This window comes from Bombus fervidus, chromosome 10 (genome assembly GCF_041682495.2).
Source record: "Bombus fervidus isolate BK054 chromosome 10, iyBomFerv1, whole genome shotgun sequence".
NCBI classification, from domain to species: domain Eukaryota; kingdom Metazoa; phylum Arthropoda; class Insecta; order Hymenoptera; family Apidae; genus Bombus; species Bombus fervidus.
The window spans coordinates 3271836-3298235 of NC_091526.1; the positions used below are offsets into that span (position 1 = coordinate 3271836).

At 40.2% G+C, this 26400-nt stretch overlaps 1 protein-coding gene and 1 pseudogene across 1 annotated transcript; both read left to right on the forward strand.

Moving 5' to 3' along the window:
* Positions 1–3078: 3078 nt before the first annotated feature.
* On the forward strand, positions 3079–26284 carry LOC139991654 (fatty acyl-CoA reductase 1-like). Its single transcript, XM_072011915.1, has 9 exons — positions 3079–3411; positions 7936–8214; positions 18273–18589; positions 19203–19450; positions 21181–21361; positions 25263–25448; positions 25832–25892; positions 26073–26146; positions 26221–26284. Exons 1-9 carry the CDS (start codon positions 3079–3081, stop codon positions 26282–26284), a joined length of 1743 nt encoding a protein of 580 aa, XP_071868016.1.
* Positions 11647–11765, forward strand: LOC139991832 (5S ribosomal RNA; annotated as a pseudogene).
* Positions 26285–26400: the final 116 nt, after the last annotated feature.

The window sequence follows — 26400 nt, forward strand, 5'->3', positions numbered from 1 at the left end:
TTGTTTCCTTATTTCACATCCTTTGTAGCTGGCTGGGTGGTTTCCGTTACAATTATAGCATTTAACTTCTTCTATTTTCCCTGTGTATGGGCAGTGTATTGTTACTTGATTTTTTGCACATTTAACACATGCCGGGCTTCTGTTGCAATAATTTTTTGTGTGTCCGTATTGTTGACACCGCATACATTGTGGTATATCTTTTTTGTAGCGTGGTGGTTCCACTGTTACAATTGTATTTAGTATTTTTTTGATTTCATAGAGTTCCTTGTTATTGGTTCTGGGTTCCAGTTCTATTAAGAATAGTGGCAATGGTTGCTTCGTATCGTATCTTGTCATATTGTTTATTGCTCTTGTTTCATGGCCAATTTCTCCTAATTCTTCACTTAATTTTTTTGTGTTAGTTTTTGGATGTAAACCTCTTATAACTATTTTATAGCTCCTTTCTGTTTTGAGTTGGTACGTGTGGTATATAGCATTTTTTTCCTTTAGTTTATTTATCACTTTCCTATAAACTTCTGGGGTGTTTGTTTGAATTTTTACTTGTTCTAATTTTGTTTGTTTTATTGTGTAGTTATCCTTCCCGACTACATTGTTTAGTAGATCAATAAGCGGGTCTATTATTTGGGCCTCAACAAATATTGGTGGTGGTTTTGATATGTAAGGTGTTTTAGTTGTGGTTTTGCTTGTCGGGACATTGTCTATTTCTTCCGTTAGTGAGCTGAAGGAGTTTCTTAAAGGTAATTCTTGCAGCAATCGCTGCTTTCCTGTATCTGGGTTTCCTGCAGCATTTGTGCCTGGAATTATTTTACGTTTTATGCTAGTCTTTGCTAGCTTCCAGTTTTCGTCCTGGTAACTTATTTTGTTGTCGTGTCTGCACTCCTCCTGTCTCCGCTGCTCTTCCATTTCTTCTATTTCCATATCATTTTGGTTGTTATTATTTTGCTGTTGTTGCTGTAAGCCTGGTAAATCTGACGACCCTTTTATGTAATATTTTTCTCCATTGGTTGCAATCTTGATCGTTGATATCTGCTGTTCCATTGTTTGTCACTATCACTATTCGTAGCACTTCGCTGAATCACTTGACTGGAGCACACGTTTGCTTACACACATCTGTTCGCCTCGGTTGCCCGAGCGAGACTGGAACAAGAAATGTACCACTTTTTTTTTCGAATAACATACATTAAGTAAATAAATAAATGAATGAGTTGAAAAGCTGCACTGATCGATTTCATAAATGGCAAAGTACGCAAAAGTGATGATATTAACTGCATTGTTTTCGATATTTATCTAAAATTTCTCTGTTATTTATGTCATCCATTGAGCCGTCGACTGCCGAAGTGTGAACACGTGTGTGTCTAGTGCCTAGTGCAGTTCATAATACAAGTGACGACCCTTCGTCGAAAGTGAATTGAAATCAAAATAAAACAAGTGCTTCTAAACTTAATAGTGAACAATCAGACTCTCCTAATATCCAACCTGAATCACAGCCTCTCAACTAGTTACTTCAATTTGAATTAACTAGCTCGAAGATGGCCCAAACATCTGGAATTATCTCACTCGAACAAAGCTATAACCGCTTTATTCTCCCTCCTCCGTGGTAAAAGGACAAACTGTCCCACCTTCCAAATCACAAAAATGACAACAAAAAACGCAAGCTAGACTCACCCAACAAAAATATATATATCTCCACTTACAACAGATTCGAACTACTAGAATCCACACACGACTCTATGGATGTAATAGAAACATCACCAAGCCAACAAAACCAAGAAACTCCTCCTCCCCCAACCAATCTTCATCGATGACGTTATCGATATTCAAACAATGATCAAGTCCATCGAGAAAGACATCAACAAAGAAGATTATCAACTAAAAATTAAAAACAATCAGATTAAAATTCTGCCGACTAATCCAGACTCCTATAGAAAACTAACAAAGCTGCTAAAAAGCCTGTTACGTCGCGCGAGATGGTCCGTGCGACGTCCCTTATGGTCTGGCCGCCAAGGCCTATACATCATTACACTGGCTCGCAATAAACCCAAGGAACTACCATAAGCCGAATCTTTTTAGTTTAATCTCCATTCATATAAGTATTTTCGGTTTATGGATAGTCCTTAAAACAGTCCTTATGTTTATTGCACTCTCTTACTAATTGCGGAAAAAGCGGATGTTTGTCTAGCGAAATAACAGGTTTTTCCCACGAACAAGGACATCCATGAGCCACATCTGCAGGAGACTTTCTCCTCATATTTTTACTTATTAACGTTGGCTATAACCAATGGGCATCGCGGATCGTTACCCTCACTTTTCTACCGAAAAGTGTGAATCCGCGTTCTTAGTTCAAAAAGGCACACCCACACCGAGCTTTCCTCCTTAATAGTACGAGACGAGTCAACTACTGTTCTTCCAATCTTCGAATAGTCAAGTTAACTCAAGAAGTCTGTCCTTCCAATCTTTGTATAGTCAAGTTAAGGGTCTTATCCTTAGAGCAGGCATTTACTTTTCTTTCCCTCTCGACGTAGTCAACTCATAAGGTCGGTCAACTCCTGATCAAATAACAGGATTATCATCCTAACTACAATCTACGCGAGATTAAATTAATATTACATACTTAGAAGACGCGATATCAAGTGTTAAAAGTTATTGAAAGTACATATATTGTAGAACTGTAGACTACAGTTGTATTACACAACAAACACCGCTATATTATTCCACAAGAAATAAGGGGATCGACCTGTTCGTGGTGTAGATTGTTATAATCGTAACGGGAATTTACGATTCCCGTTGACGCGCTTCAACGCGATCGCGTCTCCCCACGACTGAAAGAAAAAACAAACCCCGAACGCTAAATTCCACACTTATCAACTAAAACAAGAATGACCCTTTCGAGTGGTACTGCGCAACATTCACCACTCTGCTAACTTAGACGAACTGAAATACGAACTCCAAAATCTTGGCCATGAAGTTACCAATATCAGCAATATAAGACACAGAATCACAAAAAACCCACTATCTTTATTTTTTGTTGATTTAAAGCAAAAGCCAAACAACAAAGAAATATATAACATCAACCGATTAATGAACTCGGTAATAAAGTTCGAACCACCTTTTACAAAAAGGATAGTTCAGTGTAAAAGGTGTCAGAGATACGGCCACACGCAAAAATATTGCAACCGCAATTACTGCTGCGTCAAATGTGCAGATCCTTATTCTACAGACCAATGCACTAAATCAGCAGAAACCCCTGCGGAATGTATCCACTGTAAAGGAGACCACCCTGCGAACTACAAAGGCTGCTCAGCCTACAAGACCTTATGTAATAACAAGTACCCCAAACCCAGAGTAAAGGACCTCACGATTCCATCACCCAGCCCACAAAAACTATCTACTCCTACAATCTCCTATGCACAGGTAGTTCAAGGAGTAGAAAAAAAAAAAAATGAACTCGCTGAACTGCATTTACATACAGCAAGCGAGTATAATTATGTAACATAATTACTATGCAGTATGTAAATGATAAAGCAAAGTACGAAAGTTATTTACCGGATAAGAGCATTTTCTAATCTTTTCGTTAAATTCTAGAAAGTTCCATGATTTTTGGATATGTTGTAAAATAACATTTTAAACAACTTTTTTCTATACATATAAGAGCTAGATTCGCTTAATGCCCGCGATATACGTGAGGAACAGCCCTACTTACTATAGTGAAATCTGTTGATAACCTGTGCCAACGTATGTGCCGGCATTGGTCACCTTCTTATTATTTCATGCAAGCTCTTTGCGACTTCTCGCAGCGACCACATAAACATTTTTAACTCAAACTCAAACCTAATACATTGGTGAATTTAAATTTTATTCGAATTATGAACCGTAACAGACATTTCTTGTAGCCTAACATGTACACGTTGTACACGGGGCTTTCAACTCGCTTAGAAACCATCGTTTAGAAACAGACGAAGAACGACTGACGACAGCCAAATGCTACTGACGCGTAATACGTTGCCGCAGACGAGCAACTACAGACTTTTATATAGTTTAATAGTTTATTGTAATGGTACCAGATAATTTTCACGAATATCTCAGAACTTAAGAGAGTCCAGCTTGCATAGGAATTCATGCATAGGAAAAACTTGTTCAAAATATCGATTTCTCTATCGTATCCAAAAGTTGTCGAAATCGGTGTCTACTCAGCCTTTCTACAGTTTCACTACTAAACCGTATAAAATGAAGACTTACCTGATCTATGGCATTCCTTACGCAAACAAATTCAAAGATATTTAATCGATATTTGTAGGTTCCGTAGAATACAATGATAAGTTTTTCAGTACATGTATTACGTAATAAAAATTCAAATATATATATGTAATAAAAATAAAAATTCAATTGTGTAAGAAAATAATATACTTGTATTTGGTTTTCAAATCTCTACAAGGAATACTTTAAGAAAGTATACGGAACAACTTATTAGCTGTTAGGTAATAAATGTTGACTTTGCTCAACTTCATCTACCTGTACATGTATGTACATGCATGGATTGAGAACATGTATATTTATGATGCACGTTAAAACATTTTTGTTTTTTATTAATGACGTTTTTAGATAATTCGAGAAAAAAGAGAATAATTTGTACCATATTTACAATTGTAGATTGGTATAAGCAGGTATATTGGTGCACGTGCTATATGTTGCTATCTATAGGTATAATTATTATCCAGTTTATAGTAAAATAAATTACCAGAATTCTTGCTTGGTTGAAAACAGTTCTTAAATTAAAGTGTACGAGTAAAGAGGGCTATGATTGGAACTGCCATAATCCCGTTTCGTTTACTTTTACTGACTCGTTAAATTGTACGGAAAAGAGTAAGCTACCTCTCACATGCTCTAAACCAGGGCTTCTTAAACAGAGACCCAAATGGGATCGCATAATAGAATTATGCGGTCGTGAAAATTTTTTCAACTATAACAAACCTATGAAATGGAAAATATCGATGATATCTAATAACATTTTCTATACTAATAGAATCATGAAGAATTCAGTGATTGTGAGTTATGAACCGACTTAACTATTAAGCACAGTCAAAAATATTATTGTTGAGATATGTATAATTTTCTGTGCTGAACTGGGTTAAATGCATAGAGGAGATACTTGTTTGTGAGTGCCAGTATGTGTGTGTGCGCAGCGTCTCGAAGACAAAAGAATGTAAACGGTGCAGTCGAGAAACATTCGGTTAAGAGTCGGGTATGGAAGAAAGTGCTGAGACGCGTGCAAGTGTGTATCGTTGAATATATGAGGAATCGTCCATGAACTAAATATATTATTATTTTAATATTAATCCTCAATATAAATTTAGTGTTCCTATAACATTATTTCGGCTCCAAAGATCCACAATTTTCAACAATTATAAATAAGAATTATATATTACTATCGATGAACGATTGTTTTTGACACAAGCAAGGTGTAAATATATTCAATAAATGCCCAGTACACCTGACAAATGTGGTATCAAACTCTAGTTATCATCCGATGTGAATAGCAAATATATTATAAACGACTTTCCCTATTTTGGAAAATATGAAGGGAGAGAACCTTCAGTTCCGCTTGGGGAGTTTGTCACTCTAAAATTAATAGTACATTAGCATACAGGGCGTGGATGAAATTTAACCACCGAAAATTTCTTTGCAAGCGTGTCGATCGCGACTATGCTAAAAAAAGTTACGGTTTTTCGAACAGTTCGTACAAGCAGGAGAGAACTGTTAAAATTGGCAGAACAGACAAAGCACAATATGACACGCTACTCAACAAAATTATATTGTTCAAACAATTGTACTCTGATAATTTCCAAATCTAAACTAAATAAAATAGTACTGATTCTTCGTTCAATGTATACATCTGTAGAAATAAAAAAAAAAAAAAAAAAATAATGCTCATATCCCGGAGACAATTAGATTATATATCATCAAATTCGGTGTAGGGATGACCGGTCAAATTGCCAGAAAATACACTGAAAAATTTATATCTCGGAGATGATACAAGTATTTTTCAATATCTAAGACCTAGCTGGGATAAATACATGGATTTTACATAAAGAAACCGCGGGAGAAAAACTTTCGAGGCAAGAATTTTTATCTCAGTTGAGAGAAGAACTTATCACCGAATAGGAAAAAAAGCAATAGCTATGCAAAGAACGTTCAGCAGAACCAGTAACAAATACAAATATCGCTCCACGTGAACAGAAAATATGCAAGATAAGGTATTGCAAAAACGGTAAGACTAACAAAATTGGTCTAAAATGTAAAAAATGCATGGAAGATGTGCGATCGAGAAGCCTATAATTTGTAAAAAATGCGGTGAAAAAGAATGAAATATACATTATCTTTTTCTACATGAAAGAAACTAAATTTTTTCACTGTCAAATTGGCTATTATATTCATTCTATATCAAGAATTATAGTTGCTTTAAAGACCGGTCATTTGACCGGTAAGAATAGGTACACATGGAGAGTTTCACTGTTATATAAGTTTCAATGTCGTTGCCACGTACATTCCTGATGGAAAGAACGGAAGATCTTGCAATGTAAATAATTATAAATCGTTTTGTGACTGTAGTTCGAGAGATACAAATACTCTTGCGATTTACTGTATTCGGATATTCTTCGTGGAATCATTATCGTGGACGGACGTTAACGTGAAACCACGCGAGTTCGGCATTTCCATATATGCGAAATATGATTTCAACGCGAGTATCTTGAACTAGTTCAATTATTTTCTTACGCTGCTGGAATAAGTAGCACGGAAGGGTCCTTTTTGCGCGGTAAGTGTCACTTGTTAAACATTGCCACTTGGAACAGATACGAACAGACACGAAACGGACTGTATCAGGAGAGATGGTCTTGCATTATTATAAAGAAATAGATATATTAATGAAATGAAATATCTCACACATCATGGTGCTGATCATTAATGTGAGTGAATGTATATTGTTGGGTTTTTAATGTACTATCGAACATCTTATATCTTCAGTTAGCAGGCCGGTCCGCAGTCCTGTTAAAATTATAGTGTTGCCACGGTATATTAATGGAAAAACACGTAATTGCTTTTAAATGCTAATTTATACTCGAAATTCTATTACTTCTAAATTTCACATGCTCTATCTTTACTCACTCGCTATCTCATATATGTTGCTGAAGATTCGGAATTTATATCAGTGAAAGCGCGTTGAGTCACGCACACCATTTCTCACACACTTACACAAACTCAAGATCACATCAATATTTCAGAAAATTTTGTTCATAAAGAAATCAGAATATATACTTCTGATCAGTTATTTCGAATGCAATAAATTGCATTTAAAATATTTTCTAAATGAATCAACAGTTAATGATTTATTTCGAGGTAGTAAATTTTATTAATTGAGCCTGTATATTAATTTACAGGAAACGACTTGGAAGTTATATTATAATATTCGTTGAAACCTCCCCAAACTATTTGAACGATAATAGAGATGAAATATTTATTGTAAAAGAATGAAAAGAATGATTTAATTTTTATACTGTTTTTTTTTTTTTTTTTAACAGCGTTTTGCATGCATTAGCATTTCAAAAATCTTTGAAACGAAATATGTTTACATTAAAAGGAGCATTTCTATAGCATCGATATTTAATGAAAACACAAGTGAATTATTAATGATTACGCATATAATTGCGTTTGGAAATTTACTTTGCAAATGAGTTGTACTGCAACAGAATCGTACACATACGCAGTTCGCGGAACAAACATCGGGGAATCATTTTTCCCTTAGTATGGATTATCCTGAATTTTTTTTCTTTTTTTTTTGGATAATATAAAATAATGGATATATAGAAATTTAATATATAAGATTATACGATATTCTTTATTTATTAATTTTCCGATTTATTTTTTCTTATTCATTTGCAGATATCTGGGTTGAAAGAGAGAAAGCCCTGTGATTTTGGTACAATGAATACAAAACTTAATGAAAACGAAATAAATGAAAAATTACGTAATGTGAATTCCATCGAGAGATTCTATGCCGGAACTGGAATTCTTATTACTGGTGCGACTGGATTCGTGGGCAAAGCCCTCCTCGAAAAACTGATACGCACGTGTTCACGCATCGCTGCTATTTTTATATTGATCCGTCCGAAACGTAACCAAACGATAGAACAACGATTTAAGAAGCTAATAGATGATCCGGTTCGTAAATAATATTCTACTCGCTTTTTGGAATTTCATTATATAAGTCTCGGATTAACGAGCAATTTACAAGAAACAAATGAATTATCTTCGTAAGTTCATTTGAGCCGTTTAATGCAAATATGGTGTAAGTCGATTCTCGCCCATTTGATTCAACACCGCGATTTGAAACACTAACTTTCATTCTGTTTTGAGCATAAATGTTATCAGTATATACTCGTTAATTTTGGATGGATAACAGAGTAGCTAAGAATGGCCCATTCAATTCCCTACAGAAGTTTTATTTTGTCATTCATTAACTGGTAATCAACTTCTTGACTTCCAACGTTTTTGTACTAAACGGCTCATTTTCTGCAAGAAGATGACATAAATAACAGTGAACTTTTACGTGAATATCGAAGACATCAATAAACGCGGTTGTTGAAGTCCATCAGTGCAGCTTTTCAACTCATTCATTTATTCATTTACTTAATAGATGCTATTCGAAACAAATTGGTTCATTTCTTGTTCCTTATCGAGGAAGACTTTTCACAGGGTAGCAGTTTAAAATTTCGATCAATTATCTAATTTTGTGTCATTAAAACTGCCTTTTTATTTGTGCTTTTCCACCCTTCTCCTAATTAAGAAATACTAACATAAAGCACGTAATACTGTCAGAATACTAAAATATTGGAAGGCGTACATATATTAAAGTTATTGAAATATTATTTCTGCTAAATATTATGTCTTTGATTGAATCTCACAATTTCTCTCGATTTTTAGCTATGTTACAATAGAGTATTCTGTTTTAGTCATAAAATAACCGCAAAATTAAAAAATCAGCAAAATTTTACTTGTAAATGTTCTCTCCGTGATTCTCAAATACAGAGAATAATAATTTTTGTTAAATAGATAATTGGACTGCTTGGAAGAATTAGTTTTGATTTGCAACAATTGATTGAATTAATGAAGGAAGAATTGCTGCCGATTACAATATATAACCAGGGATGAAATGACAGTGGTCACGTTCGTAGCTCTAGTTTCACATAGTACAGTAGTACAGATGCTGCATTACGCGGTCAATACTGGAAAGTGATTCACGCTAGTATATTCAAAAATTTATGCAATTAGGGAACTTTTCTTCTCATTAACATAGACAAGAATATGTTTAATTCCACACTACAAAAAGCCTATTTAATTGTACGGTTATACAGAAAAGTTCATATGCATTTTTCTGTCCAAGATAGGTAAGTATGAGAATAACAAAATCGTGCAATAATTAGGCTATTTGCAAATTGCCCAAGAAAGAGAAATTGATTGTTTACTATATTTTTTCTCGAGGAAATAGGAGAATATTCCCTTCCAAACGATAATGAATCAGTGAAATGAAACAATAATTTTAATATATTTTCAATACACGATAGCGTTTTAGATTTAAAATTAGATTGACTTTCGTCGCGATAATGTTTTTGTTGTAGTAAAATCTAAGTATCAATTGTTTAATAATAAATCGTAGCACACTGAATAATATTTCTGATGAAGTGTATGATATCTCTGATATCTGTCTTACATGCGTGTTCGTTTACAAAAACGATGAAAACGGGAAAACTAATTGATTATAGGCAAAAGGTAAAGAGATGAAAATATAATGAATAATTTGTGCAACTATGTAATTGAATAAAGTAACTAATCACACTTCTATCTATCTTATCGATGGGATTAATTAATCAAATGTAAAATAAGCAGAATATATGTATTTAGCAAATCAAAATAACAATTATAGTTATGTATAATAGTCAAGCTAGCTGCATGTTTTTCACACACTCTCTCACAGTCCACCCTCCTTTCGGGTTGCACATGACTTATATTCGGTTAATCAGTTTAACTTGCAGCACTTACTTTCGTTAGTAACGAAAATTTTTATATTAAGATGAACATTTTATATTATATTGAAAACAGACGATATGTCTCATTTGATATCCAGCGAGGAAACAGCGAAAGATCGGAAAAAAAGATTGTGAAAAATGAAACGAGGATACAAAATCTTTCAGCGAAAATTTAAGAAATAACCAATTAAAAGTCACTACAAAGAAATATATATATGTCGGAGATGAAAGGACAACGGGACCCCCCGTTGAAATTATTTGGAAAACCTCAATACTGTAGCATTTACAAAACAACCCAAATACAGTTATTCGAAACTTGAGACAATGAGCTTAGGCGGGATGAACGTTCCACCTAACAGAGATATGGAGTTGCATAGCTCGCCTTTAAAGAATTGGCCGTAACGACACTTGACAATAAACATTCCAGCGGCCACACACAGACCCCATTTTTTGGGTAGGATGATCGCCAGATGCCGATACATCATTCGCAGTTTATGTTCAGGTAGCCTGAGGAACCGTTACAAATCTTAGGATCTGGTTAACTAAAGTCCTTCAGATTGGCAAACAGTCTTTATTATATCAGCCCGTATATCTGTCACCTATTGCGGCAAGATACGGGAGATCTGATTTCCTCACGTACGACGCTTCCCGCTAGGAACTCTCTCTCAAGAGCGACTAGCATTCTTTTCTAACCGCCAACATGGAGATTAACCAATTTAACAGCAACGTCTATTTCCCTCACCCTCCGAGCGGAGGCTTTCTTTGACGAATCCGATGACCTCGTGCCCTTAGGCACATCCCACCATAGTTTTCCTCTGCAGCGTCGTTGCGACGGAAAGTCATTCTTTTTCTTACAGTCGCATTAGTTAGATACCTAGTGTGTTTGTACGATCAGTGAATAATCTACGTCTTAGTAGAGAGTTAATCAAGCGATCCTTGTATCACGAGGAGTAAGTCGAGTTCGACTTAGACTTCGAAGTAAAGTAGATCAGTTATCCCGTGGGCCGTGGATTCGCTATACCGACCCCACGATCGTTGTCATTATCGTTCGAGTATCGAGACCGGTAGTTTATCTTGTATTTGTGACAATAAAAGATATCATCGATTGTACACCGACGATGAGCGACCCTGGCGCAGATTCTTTACACGCCCCAAACCCAAGTGTTAACCCTAACCCGACATATATATGTCGGAGATGAAGGCGCACCGGAGCCTTTCTTTCGGAATATTTGGGAAGGTCTCCAATACTTTATTCCAGACTTTTTATTATAGTCGTACTTAAACAATAAAACTGAGAAATAGCTGTTTATGAGTTAAGTCAATTATAATTACCCGAGATTTATGACAGTGGGTTTGGGCTCGAAGTGACATAATGTGTCACTGAACGTAGCCACGGTCACGGGAGGGACGTGTACCTAATAGAGGTATGGATTAATTAAATAGCTCTCTTTAAAAACAAAGATTGACCCGTGGGATACAGAGAGGTACGGAGAGGAGTATATAAGGACAGTTCCACTTGGACTGAGGGTCAGTCAGATAAGTTCGACTAGCCACAGTGAACACGTGGGTTAACGCCCATACCGCGTTGAGAGCACTCGTTCTCGTTTGATCACGAAAGTTAAACAACGCTGGGCACGGATAGCAGTTAGATGGGTGACCACTTGGGAACTCCGTATTGTGTTGGCCTGGGGGGGGGGGGGGGGGAGGCACGAGGCGGGTATGGGTTCTCGATGCATAGGACCATGCTCCGAAAAACTCCGATGGATCTGATGCTCTCTCATATAGTCGGATGGCGGCTGGTCGGAGCCTCTGACGCCCGTCAGTTCGCCGATCCGGTGCGGAGAGCTTCGGAGAAGTTGATGGGCCCATACCCGCCAAGACCACTCACCTCACCTTCCCGTGAGGTCCCCCCGTCACTCTGCACCGGCCTCGGCCGGGACAGGGTGTGAAAGAGTGAGTGGCACCAGGATGGAAACCTCTGTTGACGACTTGGCGACAAAATGAAAACAAAAACACTATGGATTTAGACAACAGTAAGAAGCAAGTTTACGGTGCAGGGGAGGGAGACCCCAGTACCGGCGCAGTCGTGGGTTGTAAAGTGGGCCTCGCTGCGTCGTCATCTCACGACCACGGCCGTCCGAGGGTGGACCGCCAGGCCCCCGGACGCGTCCTACGCCTGGCGAGGCGATAAGCGATGACAACAGGATGGAGGTGAACGAAGCCCCAAGGAGAACGAAGAGGGGCCCGCAGAGCATCGCGGACAGGCCTGAGGGCACCTTCCTCGCCCGGCTGCAGGGGACGACTATATCCCTCCGATAAGAAGAAGATCCTGGGCGCGAGCAAAATACGATGACGAAGAATCGGTCACGTCATTCATGTCCCGCTCGTCTTTGGGCTCCTCAATGTCCAGAGGAGAAAAAAAGAGGAAATTAACGTCGCTGACCCCGGACGTTTCGGAAGAGCTCGCGCTGGAGGTTAGAACGTGCTTGCCGGCCGACGAGGTTACGCGACAACTCTCGGAAATCATGAGAGTCGCAACGACGTCGGCCAATCTCAAAAGGACACTGAGAGACGCTGCCTCGTACATCACCACCGCATGGAGGGATCAGGCAGCGAAGAGGACCGAACAAGCTCACAGCAGCGACACCACATCCACAAGGCTTGTGAATGCAAGGCTGACGGCGCTAGAGGAGGAGAACGTGGCACTTCGCCAAGAACTAGCGCGAAGGCCCGCCTGCGCTCATGGGTGCCCACGGTGTGATGGCTCGGTCCCTGAGCCCAGCCACCCTCCGCGAACAGACCGAAGTGACAGCGAGCGCATCTCCAGATTGGAGAAAAGGATGGAGGAGTTCGGGCCCAAAATACTCAGGGCCATTGAAGAGCGTTTTGGGGGCCGACGACCTCGCACCCCAGAACCTCGAAACAAGGCGGACCATTCAGCCGCTCCCCGGGCAGCCCAGATTACGCCGCTCCCCCCCCCCCCCGAAAGAGCAAGGGGGAGAGGAATGGAGAGTGGTAGAGCCCAGAAGAAGGAGGAGGGCAGACCAGAAAAAGCCGGAAAAAACAGCCGCCCCCGAAATGACAAGGAAAAGGGCGACCATGGCTACACTGACCAGAGCCGCAGGAGCACCGAGATCGAGTACCGCCATGGCCGCGACAAAGAAGACACCGGCGCAGGTACCAAGGACGACCGCGCTCCCCCGCACATCGCGAACATCCGCGGTGAGCGTGACGCTAAACGAAGGAGCGAGTATGTCGTACGCCGATGTGCTCGCAACGGCAAGGGAGAAGATCCCACTCACGGAGATAGGGGTGTGGAGTCCGTCGAGATGCGGAAAGCTATGACGGGCGCCATAATTATAAGGGTCCCTGGGGACAGGGACAGAGGAAAAGCCTCGCGACTAGCAGCACGACTGACAGAGGTACTGGACCAGACCGCGGTGAGAGTCGCGGCTCCGACAAAGACGGCGGAGCTACGAGTGGTCGGGATCGACATCTCTCGGTGGGCAGGGAAGAGCACTGGCCTCGGCGGCGGGATGCAACAGCGCGGAGGTGCAGGTTGGGGAAATTGGCACATCCAGAGGCGGCCTCGGGTCTGCATGGATTAAGTGTCCGGTGGCCGGAGCCCGAAAACTGGCCAGGGAAGGAAAAGTGGCGCTGGGTTGGTCCAGGGCCAGAATAATAACCATACCGGCAAGGCTCCCGCAGTGCTACAGATGCCTGGAACTGGGGCATGTACGCGCGGCCTGCGTGTCTGCCGTGGATCGGGAACAACTATGTTACCGATGTGGTGAAAGCGGACACCGCGCCAGAAAGTGTCCAGCTGCCACGCCCAAGTGCACCTTGTGTGAGTCGCTCGGGGCACCCGCTGACCACAGATTGGGAGGGGTGGCATGCGCTCCCCCACAGATCAAAAGAAGACGCCCCACTCGCGAGCCAACCGTCGCGGCGAGAACGACACAAAGGAGCACCACCGAAACAGCTGGGGATGGCCGGGGGGAGGCCATGGATTTGAACGAGTAAGTTCAAAAGCCTCCTCCAATGCAACCTAGAGAGAGGGAGGCAAGCGCAAGACCTGCTCCTCCAGACCATCCGGGAGAACGGAGTCACCCTCGCGGTAGTGGCCGAGCCGTACCGTGTTCCTGACGCTTCCAACTGGGTCGGGGACCTAGACGGATTGACGGAGGACAGCAGCGACACCAGGGGAAGAGCGAACCGTTTCGACCCACCGCCACGCAGATGGCGTCTCAAGGAAAGAAACAAGGAGATGCTACGGGCGGCAGCCATCGTCTCGACCTGGAGCTGGGACGCCCAGAGGACGACTGCGCTGGGAAGCGTCGACGAGGAAGCGGAAAACCTCCGAAGGTACATGAGCGCGGCATGCGACGTCTCAATGCCGCGCTCCATCCCGGGGGTGGGCGCGACCGCTGCGTTTACTGGTGGACGCCAGAGATCGCAGGGCTGCGAGAGGGCTGCAGTCGCGCCCGCAGAAGATTCTTGTGGGCACGCCGTCGCAGGCAGACGCGCGGCGAAGAGGAGATCTCTCGCACCTACGAAGCCTATAAAGAGGCGAAGCGCACCCTCCAGCGGGAGATCAAGATCGCAAAAGCTCGGTCTTGGACGGAACTAATAGAGTCGGTCGAATCCGATCCGTGGGGGAGGCCGTATAGGATCGTGACCAACAAGCTACGACCTTCGCCCCCCCCCCTCCGCTGACCGGAAATATGGACCCAGTGGTGCCGGACAACGTCATGGGGACTCCGTTCCCACGGCAGGACAGTTGTGCTGGGCAACCAGGACCGCCTTCCGCCACTGCCTCCGACGAGAACTGCGGGAGGGCGCCGACGACGACGGAGTGGAGACAGGAACTCCGAGTCACCGAGGCGGAGCTGCACGAGGCAACGAGGAAGATGGCATCCCGTGACGTGGTACCAGGTCCGGATGGAATCCCGGGCCGGGCTTGGGCGGAGACGACGGACACCATGGCGCCTCGCCTGCGACATCTATTTACAAGATGCCTAAAGGAAGGCGTCTATCCCCGCATGGCGAACGACAAGGCTCGTATTGCAGCGCAAAGGGGGCTGCCCGCTGGACTCGCCATCCGCATACAGGCCGATATGCCTATTGGACGAGGTGGGCAAACTACTAGAAAGAGTAGTGGCCGCCCGTCTGGAAGCCCATATGACGCGAAGAGTGCCTGGTTGGCACGACAGCCAGTATGGGTTCCGACGAGGACGCTCGACGGTGGACGCCGTGGGACAAGTAAGGTCCATGGCGAAGGACATGATCACCCGGGAAGGAGTGGCGATAGCGGTTTCCCTCGACGTCATGAACGCCTTCAACTCCATCCCCTGGGCGAGGATAGTGGAGGCACTGCGCCACCACGAGGTACCAGCGTACCTCGTCAGAGTCATCGAGGCATACCTCAGCGACAGATGGGTGGTGTACACCAATAGGGATGGAGAGGTGAAAAGACTGGTCGAGCGCGGTGTGCCGCAGGGCTCCGTGCTAGGGTCCATCCTCTGGATCACCGCCTACGATCGCGTCCTTCGATGCCCTATGCCACCGGACGCGGGCTTGGTGTGCTACGCGGACGACACCCTAGTACTCATTGGAGGGCGTCATTGGCACGAAACTGTCAACCTCGCGGAGGATGCCGTGGTGTGTGCGGTGCACGCCATCCAGGAACTCGGTCTAAGCGTGTCACCTGCCAAATCCGAGGCCCTATGGTTCTTCAAAAAACGACGCAGAAGAACACCTCCTCCCGGTCTGTCCGTGAAGATCAACGGGGAGCCAGTGCCGGTGGGGAACCAGATGAAATATCTGGGACTTACCATCGACAGCCAGTGGTCCTTCAAACCACACTTCGAGCTTCTGGTCCAGAGGGTGACTGCCGCAGCTAACGCCCTATGCGGCCTACTACCGAACATCGGCGGAGCAGGAGTGAACGTCCGTCGACTCTACGAGAGAGTAGTCCGGTCCCGAGTCCTCTACGGGGCCCCTATATGGGCCGAAGATTTGATGGCGAGCCGCCGCAGCCTACTACTGCTGAAAAGGCTGCAGAGAACGACCGCCATTCGCACAGTGAGGGGATACCGTACAGTGTCCTACGCGTCAGCAACCATACTAGCCGCGTCCCCCCCCCCCGTTCGAGCTACAGGCGCCCGCACTTCGGCGGGTGTACAAACACCTGAGGGCCCTGTGCTCGGACGGGTGGGCGACAACTCCACCGCCCGAAAACCAGTCGGCACTGGACGCGCGGAAAGCAGCAAAAAGGGAAACCTGGGAGTGATGGCAATACCAATTGGCCGAGGAGGGTGCCGTGCGGCCACACAGGGCCGTCCGCGCCGTGCTTCCTAACTGGGAGGCCTGGAGGAACCAAGGCGGAGCCCCGCTGACTTACAGGATGACACAGGTGCTCACCGGCCACGGAGTATTCGGGGAGTACCTGCTACGCATACAGCGGGAGGGGACCTTCCGGAGGAAGAGGAGGACACGGCGCAGCACACGTTGGAGTTTTGTCCGACGTGGGCGGAACCGCGACGCGTCCTTCAGCTCGAAGCTCTATAGCTTTTACTATTAAAAGCAATGCTGAGAGGGCGCCAGGAATACACCGCCGTCCGCACCTTCTGCGAGCAGGTGATGCTCGTGAAGAGAGAAAGGAAAAGAGCCCGCGATCCAGCTAGAGCGACAAGACAAGGATCTCGACGCTAGAGGCGTGGTCCCCCCTAGCGGCCCAACATAAAAAAGAAACAAAGGATGCCTCCCTCAATAAGGGAGAATACGACGAGGGGTACCCCCTGGTAGTAAAGCGCAAGAGAGCCATAGTACCTCCACTAAAAACGTGAGGATGGCCACCGTGGAGTTTTAGTCGGTAAGAGTCCGACACTACTCGGTTGCTGCGAAAAGCAACACCGAGTGTCCATGAGGATTTCTCCACGTATAATAAAAGAAAAAGCCCAGTGAACACGTACATCGAATTCCTAATCGGAATCGCCATCCCTTTGACCGTGTATTCGTTATCGAACCTAAATTCATCGTCATAGGCATCTCGAGCACTCTATCATAGATATCACTTGTTAACTTTTACATTTATATTTTAAATACATTCCCATAAACAAACATCATGTGGTGTAAGACAACTATGGACAACTTGCAACAAAACTTATCACACGCCCCGTTTTCCAAAAATGATCCGGCACATATAGGAATATAAATATAAAAATATAAGGCATTATGTAGCAATATTGGTAGACAAAATTTAATTTTAGAGAACAGTCGAATATTTTTACAAAAATTTAATATATCTGTGAATTTTTTACAAATATAAAAAAAACTATTGCGCATGAAGAATACATTAAAATTATAGCATCAATTCCATTGATCTGTTATCGTTTGAAAGGGAATGTTTTCTCTTCTTCTCTAAAACAAACATTGTAAACAATTACTTTCTCCTTTTTCGGCATCTTAGAATTAGTCTAATTATTGTACGATTTTGTTATTCTCATATTTACCTATCTCGGACAGACAAATACATATGAACTTTTCCGTGTAACCGTACAGTTAAATAGGTTCGTGCCGCATAAAGCTAAATAGATACTTGTCTATACTAATGAGGAACCCAATAGGGCAGTTCCGTATCTTTATAGGTTCTTCTATATGCTAACGTGGGTCACCTTCCAGTATTGTTCGCGTGATGCAACATTAGTCCGGGAATAATCAGGAACATAAACGCGAGTACTCTCATTTCCTCTTTGATATAAATTATTGTCTCGTGGAGATATGACAGTTTGAATATAATAATGCAAGCTTATACTGACTTACGAAAATATGTAGGCACTGCAACATTGTATGCATATACTACGTGGGATAGATACATTTTTTGAAACTTTGTCAGCTCTATAATGAGATGCGAGTATCGTAATTATACTGAACAAATTTTAAACCAGTCTAGGAATGTATAAAAAAATTGCAAGTCATTTTTGCGGACATACACTTCCAACACACTGTTGACCGGCTACGTTAAACAAAAACTAACAAGTAAACTTTCTGCCTAAAAAAAGAATTTATTCCTGATCGGTCAGTAATGTGTTAACAGAAAATTAGTATACTTAATTTATATAATTCTATGTTGGGAAATATTGATTATAACATTTTATATTGAGAACTGAGCTTATATATTATCTTCTTCAGATTTTCGATGGTGTCAAAGCACAAAACCCAACACTTTTCTATAAAATTCATCTCGTGGAGGGCGACGTGGCTCTACCAGATTTAGATCTTTTGCAAAAAGACAGAGATATGTTGATAGAGAATGTAAACATAGTGTTCCACATTGCGGCCGCTATCAATTTCCATCAACCGTTGAATACGATCGTCAATGCAAATGTGAAAGGTACCGCTAATATTATCAAACTGTGCAAGGAACTGAAGCATGTAATTAGCGTTGTCTATGTGAGCACAGCATACAGCAATTCGAATCTATCAGACATCGAGGAAAAGGTCTACACGTAAGAATCAGTTATAATTCGTCATTTCTTAAACAACTTTTTATATATCGTGCATAACCTACTTATAAATAGAGATAAACGATGAAAGTAATTGACAGCTTAGTATAATTTGTTTACTTATTTATCTAATTAACACTTGCAAGTCTCCATTGAAATGAAAAATACTTGTCAAAACAGGTATAGATTTAAGAGAACTTACACAAGAAATAATCAATGATACATGATCTGTCAATGATAAAAATTACGGATTGAAAGTTATTTTACCTTTTACTAATTTCTTTTTCTTATTAAATTTAATAATGAACTTTTATTCTTGATACACGTACATGATAACAACTAGACACTGATATCATTATAAATTCATATTTTAAGACGTTTAAACATGATTTGAGCAGCAGAATCTAAGCAGAACTTTGTTCGTTTACTAAAAATTACAGCAAGTACTTCATCTTCGATTTTGTCTATATTATTGTGTATTATTTTATTATATTCTATTATATTATTATACATTCTATGTGTTTTTGCATTTTAAATCCTTGAATGTGTCAAATTTGTAATTTATTAATGACTTCAGCGTGACGAATATGTTATCTTATGCTTGATAATTTTGCAGCACGAACCTTGATCCCTCTCTCGTGATAGATATATGCAACCGACAAGACAAAGAATTGATTAATCTGCTCGAAGAAAGAGTTTTAAAAACGTATCCGAACACATACGCGTTCACCAAGAATCTTGCAGAGCAGACAATATCCAACAATAGCAAAGGATTGACTGTTGCGATAGTGCGACCAAGTATAATTTCTTCTTCGCTAAAAGAACCGTATCCTGGTTGGTTGGTACCTTTTTCCGGACAAGCAGGTATTTCTATAGATATTTACAATGATAATTCCTCATCACTTCATATCTCACTCATATCGCAAATAAGAGCGTTTCATTATATCCAAATGATTCCCAATAATACAATTCACACGTATCACAAGACCTTAGCTCTCCATAAGTTTCATAGAAATGAAAGAAATCAGCAATAGAATAAAACTGTGACAATTTTTAACTCGCAGATTCTGAAGGTTACGTATATGGAAGTATACCTTTTGCGCATTGCGCTATAAAAATTAGTACATGACAGCGTTATTTCTTTTTTTTTTTTTTTTTTTATTAATTTAATCACAGGGATATGAACCTTTAACATACAATCCAATTACAAGCAGTTAGCATCAGGCTAAGATGTGTAGTATAGTATAGGATTATGCCCGAGAGAAGATTAGGAGCTGGGAATGTCCAACGATTCATAAAATTCATTCGTGTTTGTAATTATGCTACTAATGGAATTAAATTAAGCATAAGAAGTGCGACGTACCTCTTGAAACAATAGAATATGCTTTGTTACGATGTACTTAACGTGAAATAACATTTTAGAGCACACGGTAATATCATTTTATGTAGCAACAAGAAGCGAATTATAATATATTTTCGTGTAAGAGGCAATAATTTTAAATAATTATATAATATATACGATGTATATGTATTAACGTTGGTCAACTTATTCAACAAGTGGCCAAACGCAGAAATTGACGCTGTATGCTTTCCAACATATAATAAAGAAATTGCTGATATGTCAGAGGATTGGTTATCGTTATAAAACTGTAGATTATGATGTGGCCCGTGTGATAGCTAAGATATACCGGTCATTCATCTGACAGTAAAAGAAAGATTACTCTGCTATGAAAGGACAAGACTAATGACGACTGAAGGAATATATTGGAACGAGAAGTGACCAAAAGTCAGATAAAAGAGGAGATTACTCTAACTGGACGAAGAAAAAACTCTCGAATATATTTCCGCGGCTGGAACTTCCGATGATTGGAAATCCAGATTTTCTTACTGTAGAAACTTTTACGGGATATGGAGTATTTAACTTCTCCTAGGCTTGGATTGGAAAAACTACATGTAGGAAGTGTTGAAAGAACGGATTCTGAATTATATCTCATCACTTACAAACGCCGAATAGCCGTTTACAGTACAGAACGCTAAGAGCCACGAAGAAAAATCCCGTTTGTCACTTACGACACACAGAGGGAGGAAATGACACAAACAACGCTTACAACTACTCAGTCTTCTTGTGCGATATGGAAATTCAATTAAATCCTTTATACAAGCTTGAAATTAAAAACAAATGTAGTCAGTTATTATAATCGCTTTGATTATGAGAGACGATCTGCGCAGAAGCGATTACGCTGATCAACTTCACGAATTACGATAAATAGGGAAAACAGTTGTGACATTGCAAACGTTATTCCCTAAAATTCAAGCTTGATTATATGATTTCTTCTTTCAACGGATAAACTCATCGCTATGAGTTATTTGCGAAGCTGAACGACAAACATTTTTAGGCAATGAAGTTAAAAAATTCAGAAAAATGTAGTTGTAATTAATTTCTGAGAAGCTAATTGACTCTAATCTTTACCAGATCGCCATTATTTAAGCTGTGTTTTTGTTGCCAGTTACAGCTACTCTTTCCATATCTGTATCGCTACATTTCGAGACAGTTGAGAATCATTAATAACTTTTGAACCAATTTGATGTTGCAGGTATTTTCGTTACTATCGGCAAAGGTATTGCAAGAGTACTCTTGGGTAAGAGAGATGTGAGAACAGATATAGTGCCTATTGATTATGTAGTCGACACAATAATGTGTGCCGCGTGGCACGTCACGCTACATATTGATAAGGTCAAAGTTTACAACTGTACGAGCAACACACGTTCCATCAAGTACGGAAGCGATATTTATTACATAATTTTCTCAACTAATGTAATTCAATTGTTATGGTATCCTAAAAGCTGTGATTCATTTAAGCAACCCGATCAATAGAAACGCCAATGAATAAAGTGCATTCCAGTGTGATTAATCTACAAAAGATTATAGTAAACTTAGAGAAAGATATCGAGAACACAAATGGATTAGAGCTAGCCAGATTTTTAATGTGAATATCGGTATATAGGATTGATTTATTCTAATGAAGGTGGATATATCATAGAAACGTTTTTACACTTTTACTACTGTCTTCGGAAATAAGAAAGGTATCTCAATTCGATGAGTAGTAACTTTTTTTGTGTTTACCGAGTTCTTCGCAACGGCTTGACCAACCGAGATTTGCATCTCGAAGGACATGTTCTAAAATATCCCATTATAAAATTCTTCTGTATTATTCTTTCTTTTTTCTTTTTGCGATAACCCAGTCTTTATGTATATTCATCGATTAGGTTGAGCTATCGGAAAGAAATCTTTTTTACAGGTATTTCCTCGATTGGTTTGATCCCCGATTGATTTGATTTTGCAAATGAAGTTCTCGTTACCTTTGCGTTTCTGCAAGTGCTCTTTCGTCATGCGTCATTGTACTTCCCGGCTTGAAATGTTGCTACTGCTGGAGATATCGGATGTAGCCATCCATATCTTTGAATCTGCTTCTAATGGATTCGTTGCGGAATTTTATGAGTACCGAATCCGACAATTCTCTCTCTTCCAGCTGATCTGTTTAAAGTGCTGGTTGTGGAAACATCTTTACAATTTCCATTGCATCTGTATTTTCTTTCAGTCGCGGGGAGACACGATCGCGAGGAAGCGCGTCAATTGAAATCGTAAATTCCCGTTACAATTGTAATAATCGTCACCACGAACAGGTCGATCCCCTTATTTCTTGTGAGATAATAGGGGTGGTTGATGTGGTATAAAGCTGTAATTAACAGTTTATAATAATGATATTTTTCAACAACTTAATACACTTAATGTTGATATAGATATAAATGATTGATAGTTGTAGACTTGGTCCCGGAGTCGTAGAAGCAGAGAGTTGATTGAACTGATGTCGTCTAAACCACTGAGATCACTGCCCTAATGTCGCAGGAACAGTAGAGAGATGACTACGCTAAGGTTGTAGGCACAGTTGAGATGAATGCACTAATGAGAGGACTGCTCTAGATTGTAGCAACCGTTGAGATGACTGCACTCTTGAGAGGAATAGTAGAGACGACTGCCCTATTGAGAGGATGTAGCAAGAGTGAGGACGCGTCTCGTGTTATTACGGAGGATAGCTCAGTGTGGGTGTGCCTTTTTGAACTTAGAACACGAATTCGTTGCTCATACTTTTCGATAGGGAAGTGAGGGTAACATTCCGCGATGCCCATTGGTTATAGCCAACGTTAATAAGTGAAAATATGAGGAGGAAGTCTCCTGACAACGCGGCTCATGTGTGTCCTTGTTTTTGGGAAAAACCTGCTTTTCCGTTAGACAAACATCCTCTTTCTCCGTAATTTGTAAGAGCGTGCAATAAACCTAAGGACTGTTTTAAGGACCATCCATGAACCGAAAATACTTACATGAATACAGATTAAGTTAAAAAGATTCGGATTATGGTGGATCCTTAGGTTTGGTGTAACGGTGTGTGGGCCTTGGCGGCCAGACCATGAGGGACGTAGCACGGACCATCCCACGCGACGTAACAGCATCTGTTAAACTATCAAAAATTGAAACGTTTCGTCGCAATTGTCACAAACTCAGAAACAGTAATTGGATAGGCAGCCATCGAAGCAATAACCAAATAGTAACATGATAGTCGCGTCTGATATATACCCGACGATACCCCTCCCCCCAGAAATAACAAACCGTAGTATTAGAAGCTTCCCAAATCTCAACTCAACACCTTTTTTGTTATAACACTCTGAATCGTTATTCGGTTAGATTCGTACAATAAATGTTATTATTACATCTAAATTGCAAATTTTTACCTTACTTATGAAACGTTCGAACTACGACACTAGGAGATCACCGGTGATCCGTCAATTTCGTGATTTCTTGTGTCTCCTACGTGGCACAATATAACTCATGATCCCTCATCTAACATTATTGAATACACTCCTTCATAATTACTCTTTCGTACAGTGCATTCAAAATAACAGCCTGGACGAGCGTTGCTTCAATAATTTGCTCTGCATCAGCAAAATGTTAAACGGTCGCGTCCCCCAATTAATAGAACTAATTTCTTTGCAAAAACATCTCTGAAAACACAGACAACTCTCACAGACTTAACTAAAATTTCCATTTAAATAACCAAAATTTCATTTTTATCATCACTTTATTTTCTAGATAAAGAACGAGACATTCTCTTTTAACTGAAAACTTCCTCAACGTAATGGAGATATAACTCGATTCTATGCCTAACGAAAAAACAAACATATCGATATTGCGATATTGATGTGCGCGAAAAGCTGCGTGATTCCTTTGTCCGTAAAGTTTATTGCCATTTTTCACTAAATCATTAATTCATAAATAACTTCTGTAGGTGATAGCAAAATAGAAAACTTTCAATCGATTTGTGCTGCATTCTATTGTTCACACTTAGATAACCTATTTGCACATGTTTAATGATTACGCGTGTTTGAAGCTTCATCCTTTACGACAGAGTGTTGTAGCACCGAGCTTTAGATATTACTAGTTTCTTTATTCCGATAAATTTCCTCGTCGCCACTGAGTTTCCAAGCGTAATTAAATTATTACAAAAATTGACTTTCCGTTATAATTCCAATAGTAAGCTTATTGAAATTCAAAATATTTATGCTACCTTTGAAACTAGCAATAATAACCAGAATGTTAGTAACTTCATTTGGATTTACATTGAGATTACTGGTAATGAGAAGCTAGATTTACTCGAAAAAGAAGCGACGAACGAAATTTATACTTGCATCAGATATGAGAGTTTCACTTATAGTCAAGTCGCATTAACATCTTTTGTTTAAGAACAGATTGAAAGTAGAAACGTTTTTGGATAATCTGATTCGGAACAACATTTAGGACAATATGAGCGATTTTGAGAAAAATTTCCTCCGCCGAGATATAAATAAAATATCGATCGTACGTAAAAAATTTTGAGTCATTGCAGGAACTTGCAAATAAAGTTTTACAATAGTTTGCAGCAAGTTGCTAATAAAATTGTGTTTGAACCGAGCCTTATTGCGTTACGATAAGCCCGATTATTAGGTTGCAAATTAATAAAAACTGCTTGTCTATGCGCAGCAGACTCTCCACATCTGAATTATGGCATCTGGGTACACCTACACTACGAGAATAAAAACAGACGCCGAGTATTACTAACAATGTTCCTCAGACTCTCCTTCAACGAAGCTCTATCTTTCACTTTGTATTAGATCTTTTTTTTTTTTTTTTTTTATGTGATCTTGAAATTAAAGATCTGAAAGTTATTTATAATTTTCTTAAACCGTGTTCCGTACGAATCGTATTAAATTTAAATACGTAATGAGAATTGTAAACCTGTTCATGTTCACTACCTAATTAGAAGTTGCAGTGATAGGTAGATAATGAAAGATAGAAATACTATATTTGTTATATAACCCACGTCGCATTTGAAGTTACTAATAAACAAATACATAAATAATATAACGTTGATCACAAAAGAGATATTGCACTAAGAATGTTGTACTCGCGTCCATTTGTGTTCTCGATACGTCAATTCAGACAGCTGTAAATATGGTGTAACTGAAATTCTATAATTTTTCTTGAGCTATCACAGAATATTTTCTGACATACTCTAATAGTAATATACGTTATCTTGAATATAATTTAATTAACTTTACAAATGTAAACATTTCAATTTTCAAGATTGGCTGAGATTATAGATATGTTCCTGGAATGTACCAGAGAAAAACCGATGAACGATACGTTGTGGTATCCGAGTTGCACGATAGTAGCAAACAGATATGTTTACAATGCACTGAATATACTTCTAAATGTTTTACCTGCGTTTGCCGTGGATATTTTTTTAAGACTTCAAGGTGGTAAACCAATGTGAGTATTCAATCGTTTGTCAACCACGTCAAAATACTCAAAAAGCGACATTTCAGGGCAATGCATATGAGCAAATATTACAATAATTTGGTCATAGCGACAAGCTAGTTCTTCAAAAGAGATAATATGATTAACAAGGTGAATACTTTGGAAGACGGAAATATTGTTAAACTGGACTTGCATTGCATGGGATATGGATTGGAAGAAATATTTAGCAAATTACTTGGCCGGAGTTAAGAAATTTATTCTTAAATTTATAAATGCGGCGCCGTAACGGTTATCGACATACATATAGAAATATTTTCATATAAAGAATCAATTTAATAAATAATTAATACAAATATTTTTATATATTCGACTAATGATATTTATTTTTATTTTAGATTCTACTGGATACATCAGATAACTAAAGCATCCGGTATCATTTTACTTCCGATAATATTGGTAATAGTATTGTTATACACTGATCATTTCAACGTTATTTTTCCGCTCAAATAAAAAACGAAGCATATGGAACTTTATGGAAAAGAGCCTTGCAATAGGAACTAACCCTTATATATAAAAGGTGTCTGGCAGAGTTAGAAGTTATTCGAATAACATTCCGAATAAATGATTGTTCTAAAGTGTGGTAGTAGTAATCTCTTAGTTAGAGCGCTAGCCCGTATAGTTGTGGCGATAGTGCGCTACTGCTATAGTGTGTAGGTAGGTATGATCTGCTGCGGGTGTACATGTTGTCACGGATCGAATTTCTGTTTGGCACGTGTTACACCAGATGCGATGGTCATTGCGTGGTTCCTCATGGTCTGGGCGCCAAGACCTATACATTGTTACACTGACCCGCAACAGGCCTAAGGAGATACCATAAACCGAATCTGTTCAGTTTCATTTCTCTTCACATAAACATTTTCGGTTTACAGATAGTCCTTATGTTTGTTGCACGCTCTTACCTATT